At 43.5% G+C, this 21,377-nt stretch overlaps 1 protein-coding gene across 5 annotated transcripts in view; it reads left to right on the forward strand.

Annotated features, from left to right (window-relative positions):
* Window positions 1-21,377, forward strand: part of PRR5 (proline rich 5) — a 93,875-nt gene that overhangs the window by 33,548 nt on the left and 38,950 nt on the right. The window contains exons 3-4 of one of the 5 annotated variants that reach the window (XM_049822594.1): window positions 5,226-5,491; window positions 16,050-16,130. In XM_049822594.1, the coding sequence (XP_049678551.1) occupies window positions 5,361-5,491; window positions 16,050-16,130 (212 nt within the window). In that variant the 5' untranslated portion in view covers window positions 5,226-5,360. Of the gene's footprint in view, window positions 1-4,865; window positions 5,492-16,049; window positions 16,131-21,377 lie in introns of those variants that run through there. The other 4 variants (XM_049822596.1, XM_049822593.1, XM_049822598.1 and 1 more) reach the window with 4 other exon arrangements.

The following is a 21,377-nucleotide window of genomic DNA, read 5'->3' on the forward strand; positions in this document are numbered from 1 at the left end:
AGCATTCTGTTCTAGCGGTAGTCAAAGGACTCTTCTTGGGTATAACCTTCTGCTTGCTTAGGAAGGAGATACTGTCTTGAGCATTTCTTCTTTTTCACAGCATAAAAGATAAAGAAACCCCATGTGTGAGTTCTACATGCAATTTGAAGGATCAGAAAGCCCAGCTCGGTCTAAAGGGAGGCAACTGTGGTCGTGTGGGCAGAATTGGTCCCAGGATGCAGAAGTACAGGAGTACACAGGAGGTGTTTCAGAGGTTGGGGAGATGGCTCAGTAAGCCCAGGTCCCCTCCTATAAATTAGTGCTTGGTTGTTGTGAGGGCAGAAATAATGCAAAGGACTATCAAAACCAAGGCTGTCCTGTGACCAGCCTCCATAAACGACAGGCAGAAACTGTCCTTGAGGGTGCCTTTATCTCCAGAGGTTGCAGAGAGTCAATGGGATGGAGGGGGAAGGGTGTAAATAGCGCCTGTTTGGTTTCATACTTTCTTTATTCTCTTTATTCTTTGTTTTCTGATGATAAAGGAGCTTTATGTAGATATTGTAGCAAAGGAATTGATGAGTCATAAGGTTTGCAACTTCATTTCCCCCTCTGCTCTTTTTATTTTTTCCCTGATAGTCGCATCTTCTCCCTTTCCTCCTTGCCCCTCCTCTGCTGGCGCAGCAGAACGTGTTGTGCCTTTAAGAAGTGTGGTTTTTCAGAAGACTAATTCCTGAGCTTTGGCATATGTTGTGGCATGCCCTAAGTTTTGTGGTGTGGTTTATGAAAAACTAAAGTGCATTCGTCTAAGGAGGTTTTTAACTCCTTTCTGCCATAGATACACTTTACCTCTTTGTTCTTCGGTTGCAGAGCATACACCATTCAGCATTTCCATAGGGTTTTCTGCTCTCTTCTCCAAAAGAGGAGGGGAGATAAAGTGAAGTAGCGGGCTTTCCACCTCCTCCCCCCCCCCCCCCAATTAAAATTTATATTTATTGAGTTGTTTTTTACATGGCAAAGCTCTGGTGAATAAAGCTGAGGTAGCAAATTCTCTTGCTGATCATATCCTCCCACTGGCACCAATATCGCTGCAGTGTTAACCTGTCATTGCAGTAGCAGAACGGTGTAGCTGAAGACACCTTGACCAATAGCAGTCACAGTATTGGCAGCTTTATTATGAGTTTCATATATTGTGAATTTCTTAATGTTCCCATGCATGAACATTACTTTTTCCTTCCTTTCCCCTCTTATCACTGTCAAAAAGAAACTTTTAAGAAGACAGTATGATTGTACTGTAAAAATTAACATAGCATTACATAAATAAAATGTAGGGGGTTTTTTGGTTTTGTTTGTTTGTTTTAGCAAATCTCCTTCTTTTGAAACCAAGTGTATGCTTGGAGAGATCTGCCTGGATTTTTGTTTTTTTAACATTTGCTAGGGGCAGCAATACAGTCTTTAAACCACAGCTCCCAGCGAGAATGTTGCAGGCATTGCAGGCATACCAGGAGGTAACTACAGAGTTACCCTTGGTGATTATTTTAAAAGCCATGTTTGCTACAAGGTCCTGGATCTGTATGCTAAAGTTGTCTTGTAATAACAGCATAAATCCTCTTGGGCTGTCAGCCTATATTCATGTACCTGTACGTTGTTTTTAGGCCTCAAGATAGCAACTAAGTCCAGGTGAGCAGAATTCCCCTACATCTCCAGCACCATGGCAGCTCCGGGACTTACCATGCAGTCACCCGCAGGATGTGGGCCCCGCAGATGAAAGGACGGTTTCTAGTAGAGACAGGCCTGTTTTTATGAGGAGAGATGTTGGAGGGGAAGGGAGGGAGCAGGAGTTAGGACTGGATGTGCCTTCCACACCAAGGGGGTTGTGTGGCTTTGATTAAATCACTTAACCTTTGAGCTGCAGGTTTCACGTGAGTGAAATAGTATTAGCACCGTCTACGGCATGCTGCGATTGAATGAATTAACGTAACAGTACTTTACAGTCTTAGCTCTGTAAATGTGCTGAGTGCAGTTGTTCTATTTAAGAAGCTTGTGCTTGTTATTGAGCCTACGGGAGGGCCCCCACCAATCCTCTGTCCTCCCCTCCCTCCCAATTAGTCTGGTCAGTGCTCTTATCCCTCTCCATGACCAATAGCAAGCAATCTCTGCCGCTTAGGCTCTCAATCTTGAAGCAGTGCTGTATTGCGACAACTCTCTTCACTAGTGGCTACAGAGGAACGGCTGCACCGCAAGTCCTGGCAAGGAGCTTTGTCTTCTGCATCACCCTCCGGTCGCCTGGGCCCAAGGAGTCCCTGGCTATCCAGTCCTTGCAGCTTTCCCTGGGGACTGTGCTGGAAGGGAGGTTGGAGGTCCTGGGATCTCTTGACATCTCTGCCACCTGCTCACGGGGTGGGCTGAGCAAGTCACATCACCTTTCTCTTCTTCATTCTTAATGCTGAAGTGCGGATTGTATCCTTTATCTTCATACCCAAGAGCTGCTCAGGCTGAATTAATGAATGCCATGAAGTCAAGGATGTCCGTGGACGCGCAGCACAATGTAAATGTGAAGTATCACTCTGTAATTATGGGTGGAGGTAATCCTTGTTGAAAATGATTTATTTTATCATAAATCAACATTTGATCAGGTGGAATAATAGGAAGGAGGAAGAAGTGTAGAGAAAGCCCGTCCTATGTTACCTCAACCTGAAATTTTTCAGGAAACTGGAATGCTGCCTCTCCCATGTGTTTTGTGCATGTGTCAACTCTGAATCTAGTTCTGGTTAGTGAGATTGATGAGGTGGCATAAAAATAGTCTGACTTCTATAGGTGTAATATTTCAACATACAGCTGGAAAGAGGTCCTTTTTTTTTTTTTTTTCTTTTTTTCTTTTCTTTTCTTGGTATTTGGCATTTTACGAGGAAGCAAAGTACTGCTTTTTGCAGTGTTGTCTGGCGTATCCAAGGTTGACACAGCAGCTCCCTGGGTTCAGTCAGTTAGCTAGTTGAAGATTTTAGGAAAAAAAGCAGATGAAATGTTATTATGTAGGTGCTGACGTACTGGCATCATTAGGGTACAGTTTATAAAGTCTTTGGTGCTGCTGAGGGATCAGAGAGTTAAAAATTCCAAGGGTTTAATCCAGTATAATAACATTTTGCAAGGCCTATCAAATTCACAGCAAGTGAGAAACAGAAAAGCAACTGAGCTAGGTGGAAAATGAAATTAGATGGAATTATATTGCCACAGGTTTATCTAACTAGTTGTTTCACTTAGCAGGGCAGACGCATGTTTACCTGAGCCCTCAGCAGAAGCTCAGACTGAGTTGTGCTCTCCTGCTCTCCCAGGCTGTATTATCCACAGAAATGGAGTGCCTTTCATCCGATTTGAACAAAGAAGCGTTCTGCTGTATCTATTTTTGGTCACTGATTTGTATGCTGTAGAAGCCATCTCATTCCTTAGAATACAGCCATATATTGTTGTGTTTGTTTTCCTTTTGCTGCTGTGTACATAGCGGATTGTTGTTCGTTTGTTTGAAGGATTTAAACATTTGGAAGAGACTGGGGATAGCGATGTCTTTGTACATAGGTTAGATGTGGAGCTGCAGGTCCCTTCCAAAGTGAAACGTTATGTGCCATCTACTGTGATGCTCATTTGTATACTTGAGGGTTTTGGTGTGGGAAGGACAGTCAATATAACACTAATCCAAGCAGCTGGGTAAAACTGCTACTGCTAAAACGAGCACAAGGTAGAAATGGATTTATTTTCCTAGGTAGTTCTGGAACTGGTTCCCATGGAGGTAATACCAAATACAAATTTTGGAAGAAAAGAGTTACATGCAATAAGATTAGCTGAGTTTGGGTGAGTAGTGAGAAGAATCGGTTTTTACTAAAATGTGTCGGTAAATGATGCACATAGGGCAGGTCTCGCTGTGAGAAATTTAGTTCTCCTGTGAGGTAAACTTTGCCATATTATTTGGACACAAACGAATCCAATTATAGCCCGAATCTAGACAATAGGTTATCACAGATGGAAAGAGTAAGTAGGAAGTGGGGAAAAAAAGAAAGGGTAAATTCTTCTATATGGTAGCCCCCTTCCAGTGAGTGGAAGGCTACTCGGCAAGGAGCCTTCGTGGCTTTTACCACTATTTGCAGACCAATGCTGTAGCAACAGAAGAGCAGTTCTTGGGCTCTGGCTCAGTCTATTGCAAACAGTGTCTTTTCTGAGAAAGCTAGCAGCGGTTTTGTTACATTACTTCCCAGCAGACAAGCCAGGCACTCCTGAATTTAAAGCAGAACGGCAAGTGAGTGACAGTGAGCTAAGCATGGGCTGGAGTCTTGTAGCAGCATATCCTTCAGCTCCAGTGCTGCAGTCAGAGAGAGAAAGAAGATTTTTCCTTTGAAGATAAGACACCTGGGGCTTTTGTAGAAACTGAGTATGCCGTGAGTTGTGCAGCTGTTATCTCGATTTATAAAAAAAAAAAAAAAAAAAAAAAAAAAGGCAGAGAAAGACAAAGTGTCTCTCTCTTCTATGCACCACCAAAAATTCCTCAAAATGCTAAAACCCAAACCAGCATTTTTCATTCTGCAGTTGTGTTGCTTGCGAATACTTTCCGTCTGTTGGCTTGTGTGACACTTGCAGCCGAAGCAGCCTCCCAGGCGAGCCGTGAGGCTGTGCTCTGTGTGTACGGCAGAGAGGGAGTGCGGGAGTGTGCGTATGTATATGTATGAGTGAGGGAGCAAGAGCGCGTGTGTGCAGTGTCGTAACGTGGCAGGGCACAGGCAGTTATGAAACTTTCCAATAAAGTCTCAGTGCGTCAGTATTGGTTGCTTGGGTGGTTTTTTTTTCTGTCCGTTGCCCTCCAGTTTCATTTCCATTTATGAGTGCAGAGAGAAGGAGGGAGAGGTTGAGAAATGCTAGCAGACCCCCCCAAGCCGCTGGAGGAGCGGAGCAGTTCCCACGACAGGTGGAGCACGCCACTGCCGCGGCGGCGCTGAGCGAGATTCCTGGGTCGGAGATTCCTGGGTCGTGGTGCCTGGGGACAGGGGGAGGGGAAGCCCTCGTACTCGGGGCAGCTGCGGTTGCAAGGGGCCCCTTCAAAGTGCTGCAGCAGCAGCCAGAAGTTCGACTTTGATTTTTTGAAAGGACTGGAGAAATTATTAACCACAGTTGATGACGTCAGAGTTGATCTGATTAAAGGTTTGTTTTCTTGCTGGCAGAGGTGTGCTCCGTAGAGACTGGTTCTCTCTTCTTTTTTTTTTAAGTTTCTTTTTTGAACAGCAAACGGAGGGAACTGCTCGCATTGCTGCTGCTGCTGCTGCCGCTGCTCCAGCTGCGTGTGTGTGTGTGTAAACAGGATGGTGTATCTGTAGCTGCCACGCGCAAACACACATTTGACCATGAGGACTCTTCGCAGGTTGAAGTTCATGAGTTCGCCCAGCCTCAGTGATCTGGGCAAGAGAGAGCAGGCAGCCTTGGATGAGCGGGGGACCCAGCAGCGACGGGCCTGCTCCAACGCTACCTGGAACAGGTAAGGTCTCGCACGATGTGCCGACTCCCCTGCAGCCTCTCCATGCTCCCACGGCCGTGATTAACGTGCGGGTAGCCGCTCCATCGGCTTGCAGGCTAGGCTGCCGTGCTCCCAGCTCAGCAAGGTTACAGTACGTCGGGCTTCCGCGTCAGTGTGTTACACGTACTGGAGTTTGCGTTCAAGTAGAAGACGGGAGCGGCTTTTTTCCCGTTACTGTTAACCTTTCTCTGAAGGCTGACAGCAAAGAGCCTTTCCTGCAGATGGCTCAGCCTCCTCTTCCTTGTGACGGACAAGGACTTATTTCCCAGGGTCCAGCTACAAATTTGTCTTTGTGTCTGTCTAGATATTCTCATTCGGGTTAATTTGGTTTATTTTAGTTTTTTAAAAAATTACATATATGCAACTATTAAAATACATTATTTTTATCTGCATAACTATATATATTGCTGGTTGTTGATACAGATATGACAAAGTCTACTCAATTTACTCACATTAATACAAGTATGTCTGTGCCTATGTGTATGTGCGTATGCAAGCACGTGCACTTTGGACAGGGAAAAAATAAGCTCTGATTGTTTCCTTAATTGTCTTTATACATTTGAATTTTATTACTGTTTGACAAAAAAAAACATGCAAACATTTTGTTCTGAATGTGTCACTTAGCACAGATATTCAGAAAGCATCTTAATAACCATTTTGGTGACACTCTTAAAGATGGGTCTAAGTTGTTAGGAATTATATTCTTAGGTCCTTTTTGAAAATGAAATGTCATCTCCTGGGTCACAGCTTGGAAAGCGTCATTTGTAATGTTTTATAATTGTATGGCTGTACAGCAAGCAGTAGGAAGAAAAATACCAGTGAACTATAGACACATTTGTTAAAGGTATTTCAGTTTTGAGGGGGGAAAAAAAAAAAGGCATTATAAAATGCCACATCTTCTGTCCCTCTCACCACTTGATTTGTGGTTTCACGTCTGCATTATGAATTAGTTTTTGAATGCCATGAACACAGCAAGCACTGAAACTGTACTGGTCATGAAAAAGAGTTTCTGTTCAAATATTGTGCTATTTATATGAGCCCGAGTTACACCCGAGGTCTGGATGGTGATGGTAATTAAAGGCTAGTTTGGGCCATCTTGGCTCATGCCAGTTGGGACTTCATTTGGCCAGTAGCCCCATGGGAAGCAGCAGGGAGTAAGATACTCCTTGGTGTGAACCAAGGTGAGAGAATACGTTCCCCAAAGCCTTTTTGTGATGGTGTGCTGACAGCTTTTGTTGGCAGGGATTAGCATTTCCAGGTCTTGCTTGGGGAGAGGGCGCTGTGGAGACGGATGCAAATGGAGAGCGGGTCAGGCACTGGGTTTGCTGGGACGGGGAGCGCTCCAGGCTTAGGGGCTGCTGATCCTCAAACCAGAGGATTTTCCTAAGTGAGCCGGAGCAAGAGGTTGTTATTTTTAATTCGGACAGGACAGGTATAGCTCTGGCCAGAAGTGGTTGCTGATCAGCAAGCTAGACATCTGCACATTTCATCCAAATGATTAGACAACCGTCCCATCGCCTCTTCCTGGAATAGGTGTCTGCAAGTCATCCTGTCGCTGCTTAGTGTGAACTCGGGCCTAACCATGCTTTTCTGCTGTGGGTTGCCTTTTCCCTGTGCAGGGATCGCCGGGCCGTCCCTGCCGTTTGGTGGCATGTGCCTCTGAAATGCCTTGGGAGCGCTGGCAGGGCTGCTGTTGTGCGGTGGCAGGCTGGGGCTACCTGCGGTGGCGAGTCAAGTGGGCATTGCGTGTCTGCGCTAACAGCTGCCTAAAGCTATGGCAAGTACTGCAGATTACGGGCCAGTTGCATTGCATGGGCAAAGGGAAGGCCCTTTATTTCTTATTTAATAGTGCAAGGCTTTCTCCTGAGCGGAAGAGAGAGTGAGGGTAATTCTTCTTTCAGGTGCAAAAAGACTTGTATCCTCTCTGGAGTTTATCCTCAGGAAAGCCAGGGCTTAAATGATATTGGATTAGTTGTATTAAGAAGTTATCCACTGTAGCTTCTGCCTATCACCATTGCATGCCCATCTTGGCATGTGTAACAGGGTCTGGTCTTGAGGGAGTCAGCGTTCAGCTCTCTTGGAGAGACTGTAACGTTAATGTGGCAAACTTGGCACCTAAACTTTGACTCACCAGAAATCTTGGGTGGGTTTTGAAAATCTTGGGCTGTGGAAGGTATTTTATTTTTCCCCTGCAAAATTAAAACATCCCAACAGAAGACTAGCATACCATACGTTAGTTTATGGGAATATTTGTTCTTCCAAATGAAAGGATTGCCTGTGCTGTTTCATTCTGTGCAATATTGAGCGTAAGAGCTTGCTGATCAAGGAAGTCGAGATGCACCAGCAGAGCTCTTGCCTCTCGCCAAGCCTGGCTATTCTATATTTAAATGTCTGCTGGTTTCTTGCCTAATGTTAGCAGCTGTGCCTGGGTGTGGCATGTGCGTATCTGCTTTTGAAAGAGGCTTTGAACCAAGTTCATCAAAACCAATGCGGGGAAAGGTAAAGTACAACCCCATGGCAGGCCCTGCCCCACATGAGACTGCTGATCCCACTTTGTTGAAAGTCAGCCCTCTGAGGTGGAGCGAGGATGCTGCCTTGGTCCTGCCGGGGACCGTGCTGACACGCTGCTGAGCTGCAGTTCTGCTGGTGGGGTCTTCTGCAAGGTAGCAGCTCTCTCACTGCAGGCTTTTTCTGAGGAGGCTGTGCGGCTTCCCTTCTGCAATTGGCTTGTCTGCGGCTGCAGTCTGGCTGCCCAGCGACGTCCCCTCCACCACCTCTGCTCTGTTCAGACGGGTCTCGGGCCTCAGACTGTTTATACCAGAGGATGCCTGCTGCTTTCTGACACCAGGGGAGGGCAAACTGCAGGAGCCTAATAGCAGGGTTCAGTGTGCAGGGGCCACGTAGCACTCGGTGCTAGCAAGGAAGGTCTCTTCCTCCCTGATAACTTTCCCTCACCTGCAAACTAAAATTCTGTAAAACTTCTTGACACTGTTAGGTGAAAGGGAAATCCGTGCTGAGCTGCTGTCTGCTACTATGCAAATTAGACTTTATATCATGGCTTTTTCTGAGCTTGCTTTCCCATGAACCCCAAAAGATCTGTACAGCAACACACCGGCAGTGCACGTTAACTAGCAACCAACAGCAACATAGTGGAACAATACAGTTTCATTACAGCTCACAGAATTTGCATTGGATTAAAATAGCTTAGATTTTTTCACTAGCATTGTCTTCAATTCCTTTTCTCCCCCACTTTTCTGCTTCAGGCAAAAAATGAGGGCTGAATGCTGACTAACCCAATTGGACTGAGAAACCTAGGGGTTTTAATCTTGAGCTTGCAAGCTGGGGGGGCCCCTCTCAGGGCAAATAAAATCCATCGCGAGGTTTTCATTCTGACTGAGCTAGCACAGACTGCCTAATCAGGAGCCGATACTGTCTGAGTTGTGCTGTGGGAAGGCCTCTAGTCAAAGGCACTTAGATCCTTTTTGGTATAAGAAAATGGGGAAAATTCACAGAAACATGAAGGAGTAGGAGATAGCAAAGAAAAGGTGAAGAAAACGCAGATGAGATGCCTGTGACCTTATTGAGATCAGCAGTAAAACCAAGGAGACATATGGAATCAGAAAGAGTTTTATGGTTTGGGCTAATTTTTACAGGGTTGTAATAAGCACAATAACTTGCTGTAAAGTAATTTTTACGGTCATGGGAACCATTTTTCATCTTCTAATTAAAAGTGAATATTTTTTCAGATCACAGGGGGGGTTTGCTAGTGGAGAAAGCATTCCAGACCAGCATATTTATCTATGACTTCCACTCAGAAATTTTCTTTCTTCCAATATTTAGTGTTTATTTAGAAATATTTCTGCATGTCCAAGAATCACCTTCTTTTTACTGACCCTTTATTTGGAACCCTCTTTGGAGCATTTGGCCATGTGCATGCATGGGGGGCAGAGAGCTGAGCTGTGGGGTGGGGAGGAGGGATGGGGAGGTAAAGGGGACTTCCCAGCTGGTCAAGCCAGCACTGTACCATGGAGCACGTGCCAGCCTTGACTACAGTAATAGAAAGTGGTGGTGGTGGAGAATTGCTGCTCCCCATAGCCCTCCAGACATATTTATACTTGCTTGAATGCAGGTATATTTGGAAACCAGAATCTCCTTAGTCCTGTACTCCGTAGAGATATTAACTCTTAGTAACACCTCAGGGAAGTCCCTTCACCAGTCTGTCTCAACTTCTTCATGTGTAAGAGTAATGTTTATAGTTGGTAAAGTTAGTGAACTAATGCCTCTCAAACTCTTTGAAGACAGAGTTTTGCAGACCAGCTTATTTTCACTTGTATGACCCAGTGTGTAATTGCAGCCTATCCCTCTTTGCAGATTGCTTTACCTTGGATAGAAATTTCAGAAACGTAAGTGAACTAGCAGCCACAAGCTTGTTTTGAAAGGGTCAAGGCCTCATGGAAAGCCTGTGGAGTTGCAGCTGGACTGAAGCTGTGCTGAAAATGGGCTTTTCCTGATTGGATTAAGCTAATAGAAAAACAGGAGGTTTTATTCTGGAGTGAGGGTGTCTTCAAGGATGTCTACTTCTGATGCAAGTATATCAGGTTAATTAGCTATTCCCATAACTGTCCAGAGGAAATGTGCCCTAAGTCACTTAGTCCCTTTTGAAAATGAAAATGTTGCCTTTAACTACCCAATACTCACAGGATGTGATTATTCACACAGCATTCTTTTTGCTCATGGACTTCACCTGGAGCTCTGGAAAGGGGAGAATTTGCAAACACTAAATAAAAAACGCCATGATATTTTCACCCATGCTGTTTGCATACAAAGATAGTGACTGCTTTAGAGAACCAAAACTATCTGCGTGCTGTGCATGAATGAAGACATGGGCTGCTCCACCTGCTTTGCCAGGAAACACAGAGCTGGGTGGGCCGTGGCCATGGTCAAAGCAAACAGAAGGTCAGGATTCAGACAAAGACTTGCGAGCCCAACTTTGCAGCTGTTCTTCACCTCTGTGGAAAAACTGATTCTGACCTGTTTCAATCACAATAATTTTTCTTTCTTGGCTTCTTAAAAATGTCAGTGAAAGAACAGGGGTGGGTGGTACTTCAATGCTGGAGAGAGCCAGCCTCCCACCCACCGAAGGCAATGGTGTCTGGGTGGACAACTAGCAACTCAAGGGAAATGTATGTTTTGGTGGTATTGAGCTACTTGGGCAGTGGCTTTCTATTATGCAAAAATCAGAATAATAAACCCCACCCTCCCCATCTTGGCACTCATGCTGTTAGGCTGGTTGGGAGCGCCGTCACCGAGCATCCAACTTTGTGCTCTGGCCATTTACACCTTCCAGATCCTTTCCTGCTGAAGTAAATGGTGGGGAAGGTCTGCACTGTGTGCTGGAGCTGCCATTCCCCACCTTCCAGGCAGCTTGAATAGTGAGTCCTGGAGCTGTCACCTCCTCTGGAGGATCAGGCAAATCTAGAATGAGTAGTCTCTCCAAAGAGGTGAAGTTACTTAGTCTTCTGGGTTGATTTTTGTTGCTCTGAGTGCCTTCTTGGCTGTAGGTAGTTTTCTCTTGGTACTCGGTGGCCACAATGGGATAGATAAGTACAATGCATTGCTGGAGCCATCTGACGTTTCGTCTTCATTCTAAAGGCAACACCCCCCAAACACCTGGTCTCTGTAGTTTTCCCATCCTGATTTCCCCTCCCACAGCCAGCCTGTTCTAGCCATGCTTCGCTCTTCCCTGCCCACCCACTGAGCCATGGGAAGCCTTATCCCAGGCTTCTTTCTGCCCCGCTGCTGGTCTCAAAATATTTTCTTCTAGCTATAGTCTTCAGACGAAGAGTGACCCATGGCATATGTTTTTATGGAAAGGTGCCTGCACAATATATCTTAGTGCTCAGACTCAGGTTAAGTAATACCGCCACAGCAGTTTACCTCAATTCATACCAGCTGAGGAGATGGGTAATGAATTGGTGTTGCACTTTCAAGAAATGCCGTAATCCCATAACTCAGAGATTTGCCTTTTCTCGCAGTGTGAGGGTGGCTGTAGCTTGTTTCAAAGGTGCACTGCTCAGGTGCACCGGGCTTCCAGGTCCCCCTTGTTCCAGCAGAAGATACTGGTGGGGGAACATTGGAAATTGCTTATTTTCTTAAGTAGGAGAAAGTGCAGTACTGCAGGAGCAGGAGGTTCTGCACAAAATATGTCTGTTGGTACAATATAGCAAACCAGAAGCGTTTATAACCCTGGACATACTGTGTGAGGTCTGGTCTTGATTGGAAACTGGAACCTTACTCAGTACTGAGTATGGGCAATTCAGGAACTGACCTTTTGGGGGGGCTCTTTTGGGGTCTTTTTTGTCTCTGCGGTGCTGTGTTCTTGTGCACACATTTACAAGTACAACAACTATAGGCAAGGTGTTCAGCGTAATATCTGTGCATGAGTGCACCCATTATTAACTTTCGTGTTGTAAAAGAGTTACAGAAGGGAGTTTACAAGGCATTTTCAGTTCAGATTAACTATTAAAATATAAGTTTAATTACATACATTATTGACTTAAACCTTAGTGGAGGCTGGTCACAGGCACAAGTAAAGGTGATCTACCCACCTCAAGCATCTTGCAGGACTTCTGTGTGTAAGCAGCAGCTCAGATTTTCTTTACACCAAAAAGTTGTACAATTCAGACTAAACCCTTTTAAATAATCACTCATTATAGAAACCATAGCGTTACTTTGATTTAAGCAAGGGTTGGGTTTGTTTTTTTCATTAGCTTAAGGTAGCTAAGAAGATTTAAGCTAGCTTTTTATTATCCTGACACCAACTTATGCCACTGATAGCATGCCGGTTATTCTGATTCCTCTTTGTTGCCTCTTGAGCAAGTATGGAGGACCAGATTATGGTGGTATTCCCACGTCACCTGCAGCCTGGGACTGCATGCCTGCACCCTGCATGCAAGCACTGCTGTCTGCGATGGGAAGGAAAGGCAGGTGGTAATGTAGCAGGGCCAAGACTTGTCTTCCAGACAAGGCAGTTGTCCCTCACTACGAGGGAGATCCCAGGCAGATTAAAAGACCACTGCTAGGATGTTTTATGTACGTGCAGTTCTACTACACGGGCAATAACTTAAATGCTCACAACCTGTCCCCTTAGTTCCTGTTAAAAAAGCTTGCTCTCTCTCTTCTTTGAGGAATAATAATGGACCTGTTAAGCTGGAAAGAGAAAACCTCCCCCTCATTTAGAAAGGAGTGCCAGAGAGGAGAGAGAGCATGTTGACTTTTAGGAGAGATATTTAGTCATTCTTCTCTGCAGAAGGCTGGCAGGGAACATTGCAAAGTTCATTTCCGAATCAGAAGAGCGTGTAAAGACTGCTTGTTTTATTCACTACATTAATCGTACTTCACATATTACTCATAATATTAAAATACCCAAGTCGCTTCACTGTATACCAGAGACATTTAGCTGCCAATTTTCAAATAATCGTAAATTGAGTGTGTCTGAGCCAGCCAAAATAAGTTGGGTTAGATCATGAGTGTATGTCTGTGCATGTGGGTGTAGGGGGAAGGAGGGACCACCATGGTGGGGGGAGTGCTTAATGCCTTGGAAACGTCATCAAAGGAGCAAAAGAGAGAAGAGAATAACGGTTCCTATTTTTATCTGCTTGTGCGTTTCTCTAGAGTGGGTCATATCCTTTACCTGCCACTTTTAATTTCCTTTTTCCACAGATGAACGTGGCTGAGCTTTTCTAACAGTGCATCTCTTTGCTGTTCAGCGTTCTTGTGTGCCTGCATTTCGAATCTCTCAGTGAATAGTGTCGGGTTTACCTTCCAGCCTGTTCCTCTGCTCCCAGCAAGCACAGAAAGGGGTTGCCCTACCGTGGACCTGGGAATGTTTAATGTGGGTGCTTGAGGTCCCCAGGCACACTCCACTGCCACCTGGCATAGTGCCTGCGGTGACATCCCCTTGCGGTGGGAGCAGCTGTGTGTGGCTGGGTCTGGCCCTGGAGGTGGCACCAGGCCAGAGCTGACTGAGCTTGTCTGCCAGTAGGAATCAGGCTTCCTCCCTCTGGAGACCTTAGAAACAGGTATCACCTTTAGCTATTCTTCACTAGACATGGCAACCCCAAATCCTGGTACCTCCAGGATGGGCAAATCTGGTCCTGGTTTTGCTTTCCAGAGCTCCAAAGGTGGTTGCTGCTCCCGTGCACCAGACTCCAGTGCAGTGTGAGCAGGGGGAGGTCGGCTGTAAAGCTCTGAAAAATGATATTGCAGAGTCACTGGTAAAACCAAATCCCCAGGAGGCATGTGCATGCTGTAGCTTCTAATTCTTGGAAGGTCTTTTCAGTAGATGTTCTAGGGGTGAGAGTCAGTTCAGTGGCTCCTAAATACACCTCTGGAGTGTCACCGAGGCTGGTTGTTGCTGTTCCTTGCTCCTGCTGAGTACAGGCTGAGAGGTGGCATGCAGAATGAGAGACACCCAGGGAGATGGTGCAGAGCAGGAAGACTTCTGCCCTGTGTTTTTTGTAATACACCTTAAGGTGTCATCTCCCCTTCTCAGGTGCAACCTCAACTAGGAAGAGCCCTGTGCCAAATTCTGTATTTTCCCTTTGCAATTAGTAGGATTGTGAGGGAAGAAGAAAAATCCAGTGACAATGTTGACATGTAATACTGCTATTGATAATCACACTCATTGCTTTTGTTATGATTTTCATAAATACATCTTAAAATACCCTTTAGTGGTCAGTGTAATCATCTTTATTTTACACATGGGGTAACTGAGTCAGACAGAAATGAAATAACTTGCAGTCGCTGCCAGCAGTGGGAATGGTCATTTCAGTAAAAGCAGTCATATCGGAAATTGAGTAGCAGCAGTAGAGCAGTGCAGCGGATAAACGCTGCTTTCCTGTGTGTTAGTATCAGGAAACTAAAGCATCTCTGTGTATGTGGAATAAAGACTGAGCTCACCCTGCAGTATGTTGTTGGTCACTAAAAGATCCTCCTTCTACCCCAGCTGAAAGCTAAAAGGCCTTCATGTTTTTGGGACTTCTTCTCCATAGTTAAATGTGGTAGAAATTGCCAAGCGGTTCCAAGAGTGGAGGAGTGGGGATGACCTGACAGATGGAGGGGGACCATGTGAGTTGTCTTTCCTTTTGGAGTCAAAGCTGTGAGGCTATAAAAGGTGGCACTGCGTTGGGGAAGGGGAATGAGACTTCTGCTCCCTTCTACTAATGCTGGAACAGGTTTGGTCTCACCTTTCACTGGCATTTCTTTACCTTCATCCTCAGACTTAAGCTCAGTGATTTAGGCTGATGTGTCATCACGCTAATTGTGTCAGGTGTATTTCAGGAGCATTTCAGAGCTTTGTCTTGAAGCCCATACTCATTTCAGTAATCCTTTGAGGTGCAGACTTTTTAAGTTCATGGGACCAGTAGGCATCCCTGCTAAGCACGTGGATTGCCAGGTGCATGCAGTACCTGGTGCATCTTTGCCATTCAGCATCCTAGAATTTATGGGGCTGCTGGCCATACATCACAGGGACAGACAGCATTGGGTATGTGACTTTCTGTTGAGCTAGAGAATTTTGTGGTCTTAATCCTGTCTTCAGTTGCATCTCATTGCAGCGGAAAGTCACCACCTCTAAGCAACATCTGCTTCTAGAACAGTTACAAATGGCATTGAAAATGAAAAGGAAGCATTTTTGTAGGACAGATGGTTGGCCTATGCCAAGCACATTGCTGCCTCTCTCGCTGTCCACCTTAGAAACTCTAGACCTGTTGTTCTTTCAGTGCAACTTTGGTTTTCCTTTAGCTGAAGCAAGAGCGTAAATCTTTGAGAAATGAGTAAGTGGTAATAGGAAACAGTCTTAGTAACCCAATTGCCCCTTTTCTATTGTTTAATTTTTGAAAATTAATGAGAAATTGGTTACAATGAGTTAAAATTCATAGTTGTCCAGTGTTTCTTTTATATTTTTTTTTAAAGAACTAACCATTCTTGAGATTACATTCTAGTAAAGGGATGCTATATTTGAGGGTAAACTTCAGGTATAGTGTCCAGCCTGGATAAATGCTGCTTCATTGATAAAGCTCAGACAAATATGTGCCAACAATGCCAGGAATATCATCACTGATCTCATAGTGAGGCTGTTAATTGTCTCTGTGCTGAGCCACAGAGACAAAAATATACTGTCAAATACTTCAAATATCCTTAATATATTAAAAGTTATACTTACTATACTTAAAGTACCTAAAATTTATAACCCTAAGTTTTCTGAAATTACTGATTTCAGATGTGCAACTGTTGAAGTTACCGAGTTGGAACAAATCAAAAAGAACTGATTTTCAAAGATGTCGTCTATTTTCTAGGCAATAATTCCCTTTAAGGCATCTGGGATGGGGTACCAGAAGTCATCTATGACTTTTTAAAAGGTCTTGCAGTGTCTAGGCAGAGATGTTAGGCTTATTGTGGAAGTGATACCCTTCTAAAATGTGATCAGGTGCTAATGACTCCTAATGTCCTCTTTCAGTATCCACAATGGAGTAATAGCGGTGTTCCAGCGTAAGGGTCTCCCAGACCATGAACTTTACAACCTCAATGAAGGAGTCAGGTAAGAGACTCGACTATAGCAAGGTGTTATTAGCCAGCATTCACAGTACTGTTTGCTAGCACTTGCATTTGAAAACTTCTACAGCAGTATTGCCTTTTTTTCCCCCAGTTGTTGTTTCAACCAATCTAGTCAATTGGGCCTTAGTGAATAGCTGTTGTTGATGTGTGTCAACACCTCACTGTGTAGCGAGAGCTGGGTTCCTCCTTCTGTGGAGAAGGTGCTTAGCCATGAGGAGGCTGGATTATTACAGAGTCTGTCTTGATGTACTGGATTGAAACTAAGGAAGGGAAAACCTGGACCCCTCTAGTAATGCAGCCCTATTCCACTGCAATGATGCTGCCCGTTCCAGGCGTAGCTCTGAGGTGCTTCACTTGCATAGGTGGAGCATGTAAAGCCTTCAGGCACTCAGTGCAACATGGCAAGGAAAGATGTCCTGCCTGGTGGTCCCTTACATCTAGCTGCTCCTTCTGGAAAGGCTGAATATGCTGTAGATGTTATAAAGCTGTCTTGTCAGCACAGTGAACTGAGGTTCCTATTCCTTTCTCATACTGTGGTGATGCTGTTCGCAACAGACTAAATATAGACCAGTGAGATGGATAATGGGAACTTTTTTCCTTAAAAAAAACCCCAAAAAACCACAGAAGGTGAAAACCCTACCATTCGAGTTATTTAAGTTATACTTGCAAAGAAACATTTACCAAGAGATAAGCTGATATCTGGATTTACGGCACTTCAGTTTTTACTACTTTTTCTAGCACTTAGTATTACTTACTAAACCCTCTCTCACTGACAAGGGCAAAGTAGCAGATTTCCTTTTAGAAATTTGTCCCAATGCTTTGAAGAATAACTAGTGGAAAAGAAGCTGCACTTAGAAAAGACAGACAGCTTATTACATTCCCTGGCTGCCTTCAGATAAGAGCCTCAGTGATTCCCTTTCCCTTACTGCTTATTCCCACTCTGTCCGGGCACTGGAGTCTGACGAAATCCACAGAATATCCAGATATTCTGGGACTATCTGTCCCTGTCTGGTTCCCAGTCTGGGATAGCTGGCCCAGTCTGGTTCTTTTAATTGTGGGCTTATCTTCAGAGAATTCCAGGTGAATGAGTTTTGGTGTGTGATCTCTCTTTTTCCATCTCTCTCTGTCTTTTTGAAATTAAAAGAAACTTATTCTCCAGTTATTTCTTACTTCTCTGGGGACAAAATGACATACAAAGAATAGCTTTTCTAGGATGGCTGTCAGTTAGCATGATCCATCGATCATTTTCAGTTAGTTATTGGAATAATGGTTGATTGTTATTACTGTAAGTGCAGTTAGGATTCTTCAGCTTTATCTGAATGACAAAAAATGGTAGTTCTGGGCTAAGATTTCCTGGACCAATGCATTTGCCTCAGGGTGCTCGTCTGCTGGTGAGGGACAGAAGAGGAAGAATTATCTGCTGATGTGGCAGAGACAAATACAATCTTGTACGAACCAACAAATAGAAGACAGATAGATAGCTATTATTTGGTGAATTGTGCCCAGGTTTTGCTTTCATTTACCTGGGTATAAACCCTGCACCATGATGATGCTTGCTAATATAGTTGTGTTGAGTTTATTGCAACATCCCAGGCAGCTGAACAGGCAAGCTGACTACAAATAGACTGGTTTTTTGGGTTTTTTTTTCATTTTATGATGGGCTTTGCTGCCGCGTGATAGGCCCATTTCTGGTTTTGTTAGGGTAAGGATAATGCTGCTTTGTTGTTATCTCGACTGATCGCTCACATGGGGGGGGGGGGGGGGGGGGAACGCCTGGTGACTCATACCTGAGCTGATGGACAAAATATTGTGAAATCTAGACTGAGCTAGAAAGCTGCTGTTGTGAATGAGGCATCAGCAGCATAACTCTCCTGGGATGAGCGAGCATTTGGCAAGATGCAGCGTGGCTTTCAAGACTGGTTCTTGTCTACTGCTGTTTTGAGGTTGTTCCCTCTCGCCTCCTACTTGGCCTGAAGAGTCTTCTAATTTATTGCCAAAAGCTGTCCATCCTCTAGTTGACAACTCTGAATTTGTTTTTGTGAGGCTTCTTGTGTGTGTCCTGCTTGCTTCATTCATAGAAAAAAGCTAAGATGAGAAAACTGCAAGTGGGTGAAGAGGACACAATGGCCCAAAGATCTGTCTCTAGAGGAGAGCATGGTAGTGGTATTTTTTAAACATGTGTGTTCACAGGCCCAGCCACCGCCTCTTTCCAGAAGCTACTGCACTCCTGCTGTGTGCTTCATTTTACTGCCAACCACAGTCAATAACGTTTTAGGGCCTCCTGACTGTTTGCAACCAAAGCCCTTTTGCCTCACTTAAATTCAGCTCAAAACCTAACTAAGAAATTACTGATTTGACACATACAAAAATACCTGGCTTATTACTATTGTTATTGAATTCAAAATAACTTTCTTTGGGTTAATGTTATTATTGAATGCAAAAATATCTGATTCCTAAACATCAGGATTGTTTTAGATCCATTTTCCCCACAAGTACATAGATAAAAGGAAACAAATAGCCGTTATTTCCACTGGACAGGATTTGAGTGTGGAAGCATTCAGGTAAATCGCTAGTATCAGTAACTTTTTTAACAGTTACAGGACAGTAAAAGAAGTTATTTTGTTTTACTGCTTTAATTAGAGCAGATTCTGGGATACTTTTCATAGTTAAACCTTGAATATCCAAGCTGACTCACAGACCAAATGTAAATATTTGAACAGTTAGGTTATGCCCGCAATATTTGCACACCATCATTTTAACTTAGAAATGTCACGTATATTCAACTACTGTATGTCACATATGTGCAAACAAATATGTATAACTTCCTTTTCTGAACACACATTTTGAGGCTTTGAACTCTTATTATGTATGCACTGATAATTTAAGAAAATATCAGTGGGTAAAAATCTGTACAGTAACACTTACTTTTTTCTAGGTTTGGCTCATAAAAGCTGCTACTCATTTACACCGGTGGCTTTTGACACTATTCTTGCTTTCCTCTGGCATTAGAAAGTGGCCTTAAATATGGAGTTATGTAGTGCTCAGAAGCCCTACTTACCAATAAAATCAGCGTGTGACTTCAGTCTCTTTCATATTACTGTAGCTCCTGACTAACTCTGCTAAAGCTAATGCAGTACAGTAAGGTGGTGAGAAGATAATCCAGTAACTGCAAGTATGACCAGTGTATGGCCTGTACATTACTACTTCTGAGCCCTCCCTAGGTGATTTAATAGGGGATAGAGTCAAAAGTCAGGTAATGAAAATTTATATGCCTACACTTACTGTTTAGTATTTCTGTTGGTGCATGTGTGTAATATTAGTAATCACACAGTGTTTTTTCTTTTTCATTTCATGCACCATATGTCATTTCAAAGTGTTTATTTACACCACTTGTAAATCAAGGAAGAAAAAGAAGGAAAGGGAAACGTAGTGGAAGCAGGATGTCCTGTATTAAAGCTAATACATATTTATAGCTGTCTCTTTTCTGAGTTTCAGGATGTTGGCTTAATGCAAACAAAGCACATTTTAGTGGCATTTCCTCCTTTGTAGCAAGAGTTCAAACCCAGTAAAATCACTTGTTTCCATTTGCTTCATTTAACTTTATTTAACAGAAATACACAGTGTTAGACTTTCCATTCTGAGTAATATTGCAAGAGTTATTTTCAAAATGAACCAAAGCAGCAACAGCAGGGAGATACAGAAAAGTCAGGAGCTACTTTAGCATATTTTATGTGAATTTATATTATTATCTTAATTTCTGAAGTCATTAAACAGGGAATGAAGACCTGATACCAATGATATACAAGCTTCATAAGAGTGCAAAAACACTGGCTTCAACATCAGATGTGCTTGAAACAAGGTCTGCTATCTGATCAGGGATCTCTTTTAGACTTAATCAGATTTTTACTGGGATTCCACCATGATGTCTATATATCTAGATAAGGTTATTCAGTAATCTGAATTACCCAGGATCTGACAGGTGACAACCTAACTGATTTTTGTTAAAGGAAATTAAGCAAGGATGAAAAAAAAATTGCAAGCAATGTCTTGGATCCAGTTTTGTTGTGGATCTCTTTTACATGAATATGGATACAGAGAACATAAAACACCAGTGTTCTGACATGGCCGGAGAGCCTCACTATTTATTTCACTAGAAATTAATTAAGTAGCATGAAGTATCTGCATTATTAGGGATTTAAAAGGTAAGACACATTCACTGTTCTGTCAGTTGTACCCTGTAAACGGAGATGCTAATGTAGCCACGATGCTGATTGGTGTGATGCAGTCCAGTGCATATAATTAACTACAAACTGCTTGTTTACTTCATTCACAGCAGAAAAAATGGAAATGTGGTGGGATTTTGTTTTATCAGGGGGCTAGTTATTGGATAAGTAGAACATAATTTTGTATTTCCTGCTCTAAATGACAGGAATTATCACTAGAACCTGAAATATGAAAAGAGAAAGTATGTGCAAATCACCTGTTGAAGACTAAGAGGAATCCAAGATTAGACTTCAAAGAGCTTCTAGCTTGAGGAAAGGGCTGAAAATTAAGCAAAACCTGTCAGCATCAAGTATCAGTACTTTTTGAAACAGTGGCACAAAGAGATATCTGGGAATAAATGGCTTCTATCATAGGAGAATTCAAAACGGCTACTTTCTTGTTATTTTAACCTAAAAATGGTTTATTTATCTGAGTTCAAAGTAAGAAAAACCTTTAGTGCCATTGCTTGCACTGCATTCCGGAAAAAAATCACAATACTTGGACAGTAAATTCCCACTTTGAGTGAGCATGGCAGGATTTGGCTATAGCATCCTTGTACTCAATGTCTACTCTTAAGGCTTTAAGACTTTAACGACCTTTGGGGGAGGTGGGTATTAACTCCTGCCAAGGGCTTGTCAGTGGGTACCAGTCAGGATGGAGTCTCAGGATACTGCAAGGGTTGTCCTCTCCCATATGTTGCAACAGCGTGCCAAAGGGACTAGCCATACAATGGCCATTTGTGGCAATGAGAGACCTATGGCTAAAGCCTGAGCTGGCTTTGGAAATTTTTGTCCAGAGATAGTTTGTCTGAATTAATCAGGTTTTTAGCTGAAAAGGATTTTGATGCTTAGGAGCATCTGAAAATCCCCTTCTTTTTGTTTATTTTCAATTTCATTTATGCCTAGGGTGTTTCCACAGGGTGCTACGGAGGTCAGTGTGGACATGTGCTTAAGGATAAATAAATAAG

This window comes from Accipiter gentilis, chromosome 18 (assembly GCF_929443795.1).
Source record: "Accipiter gentilis chromosome 18, bAccGen1.1, whole genome shotgun sequence".
NCBI lineage: Eukaryota > Metazoa > Chordata > Aves > Accipitriformes > Accipitridae > Astur > Astur gentilis.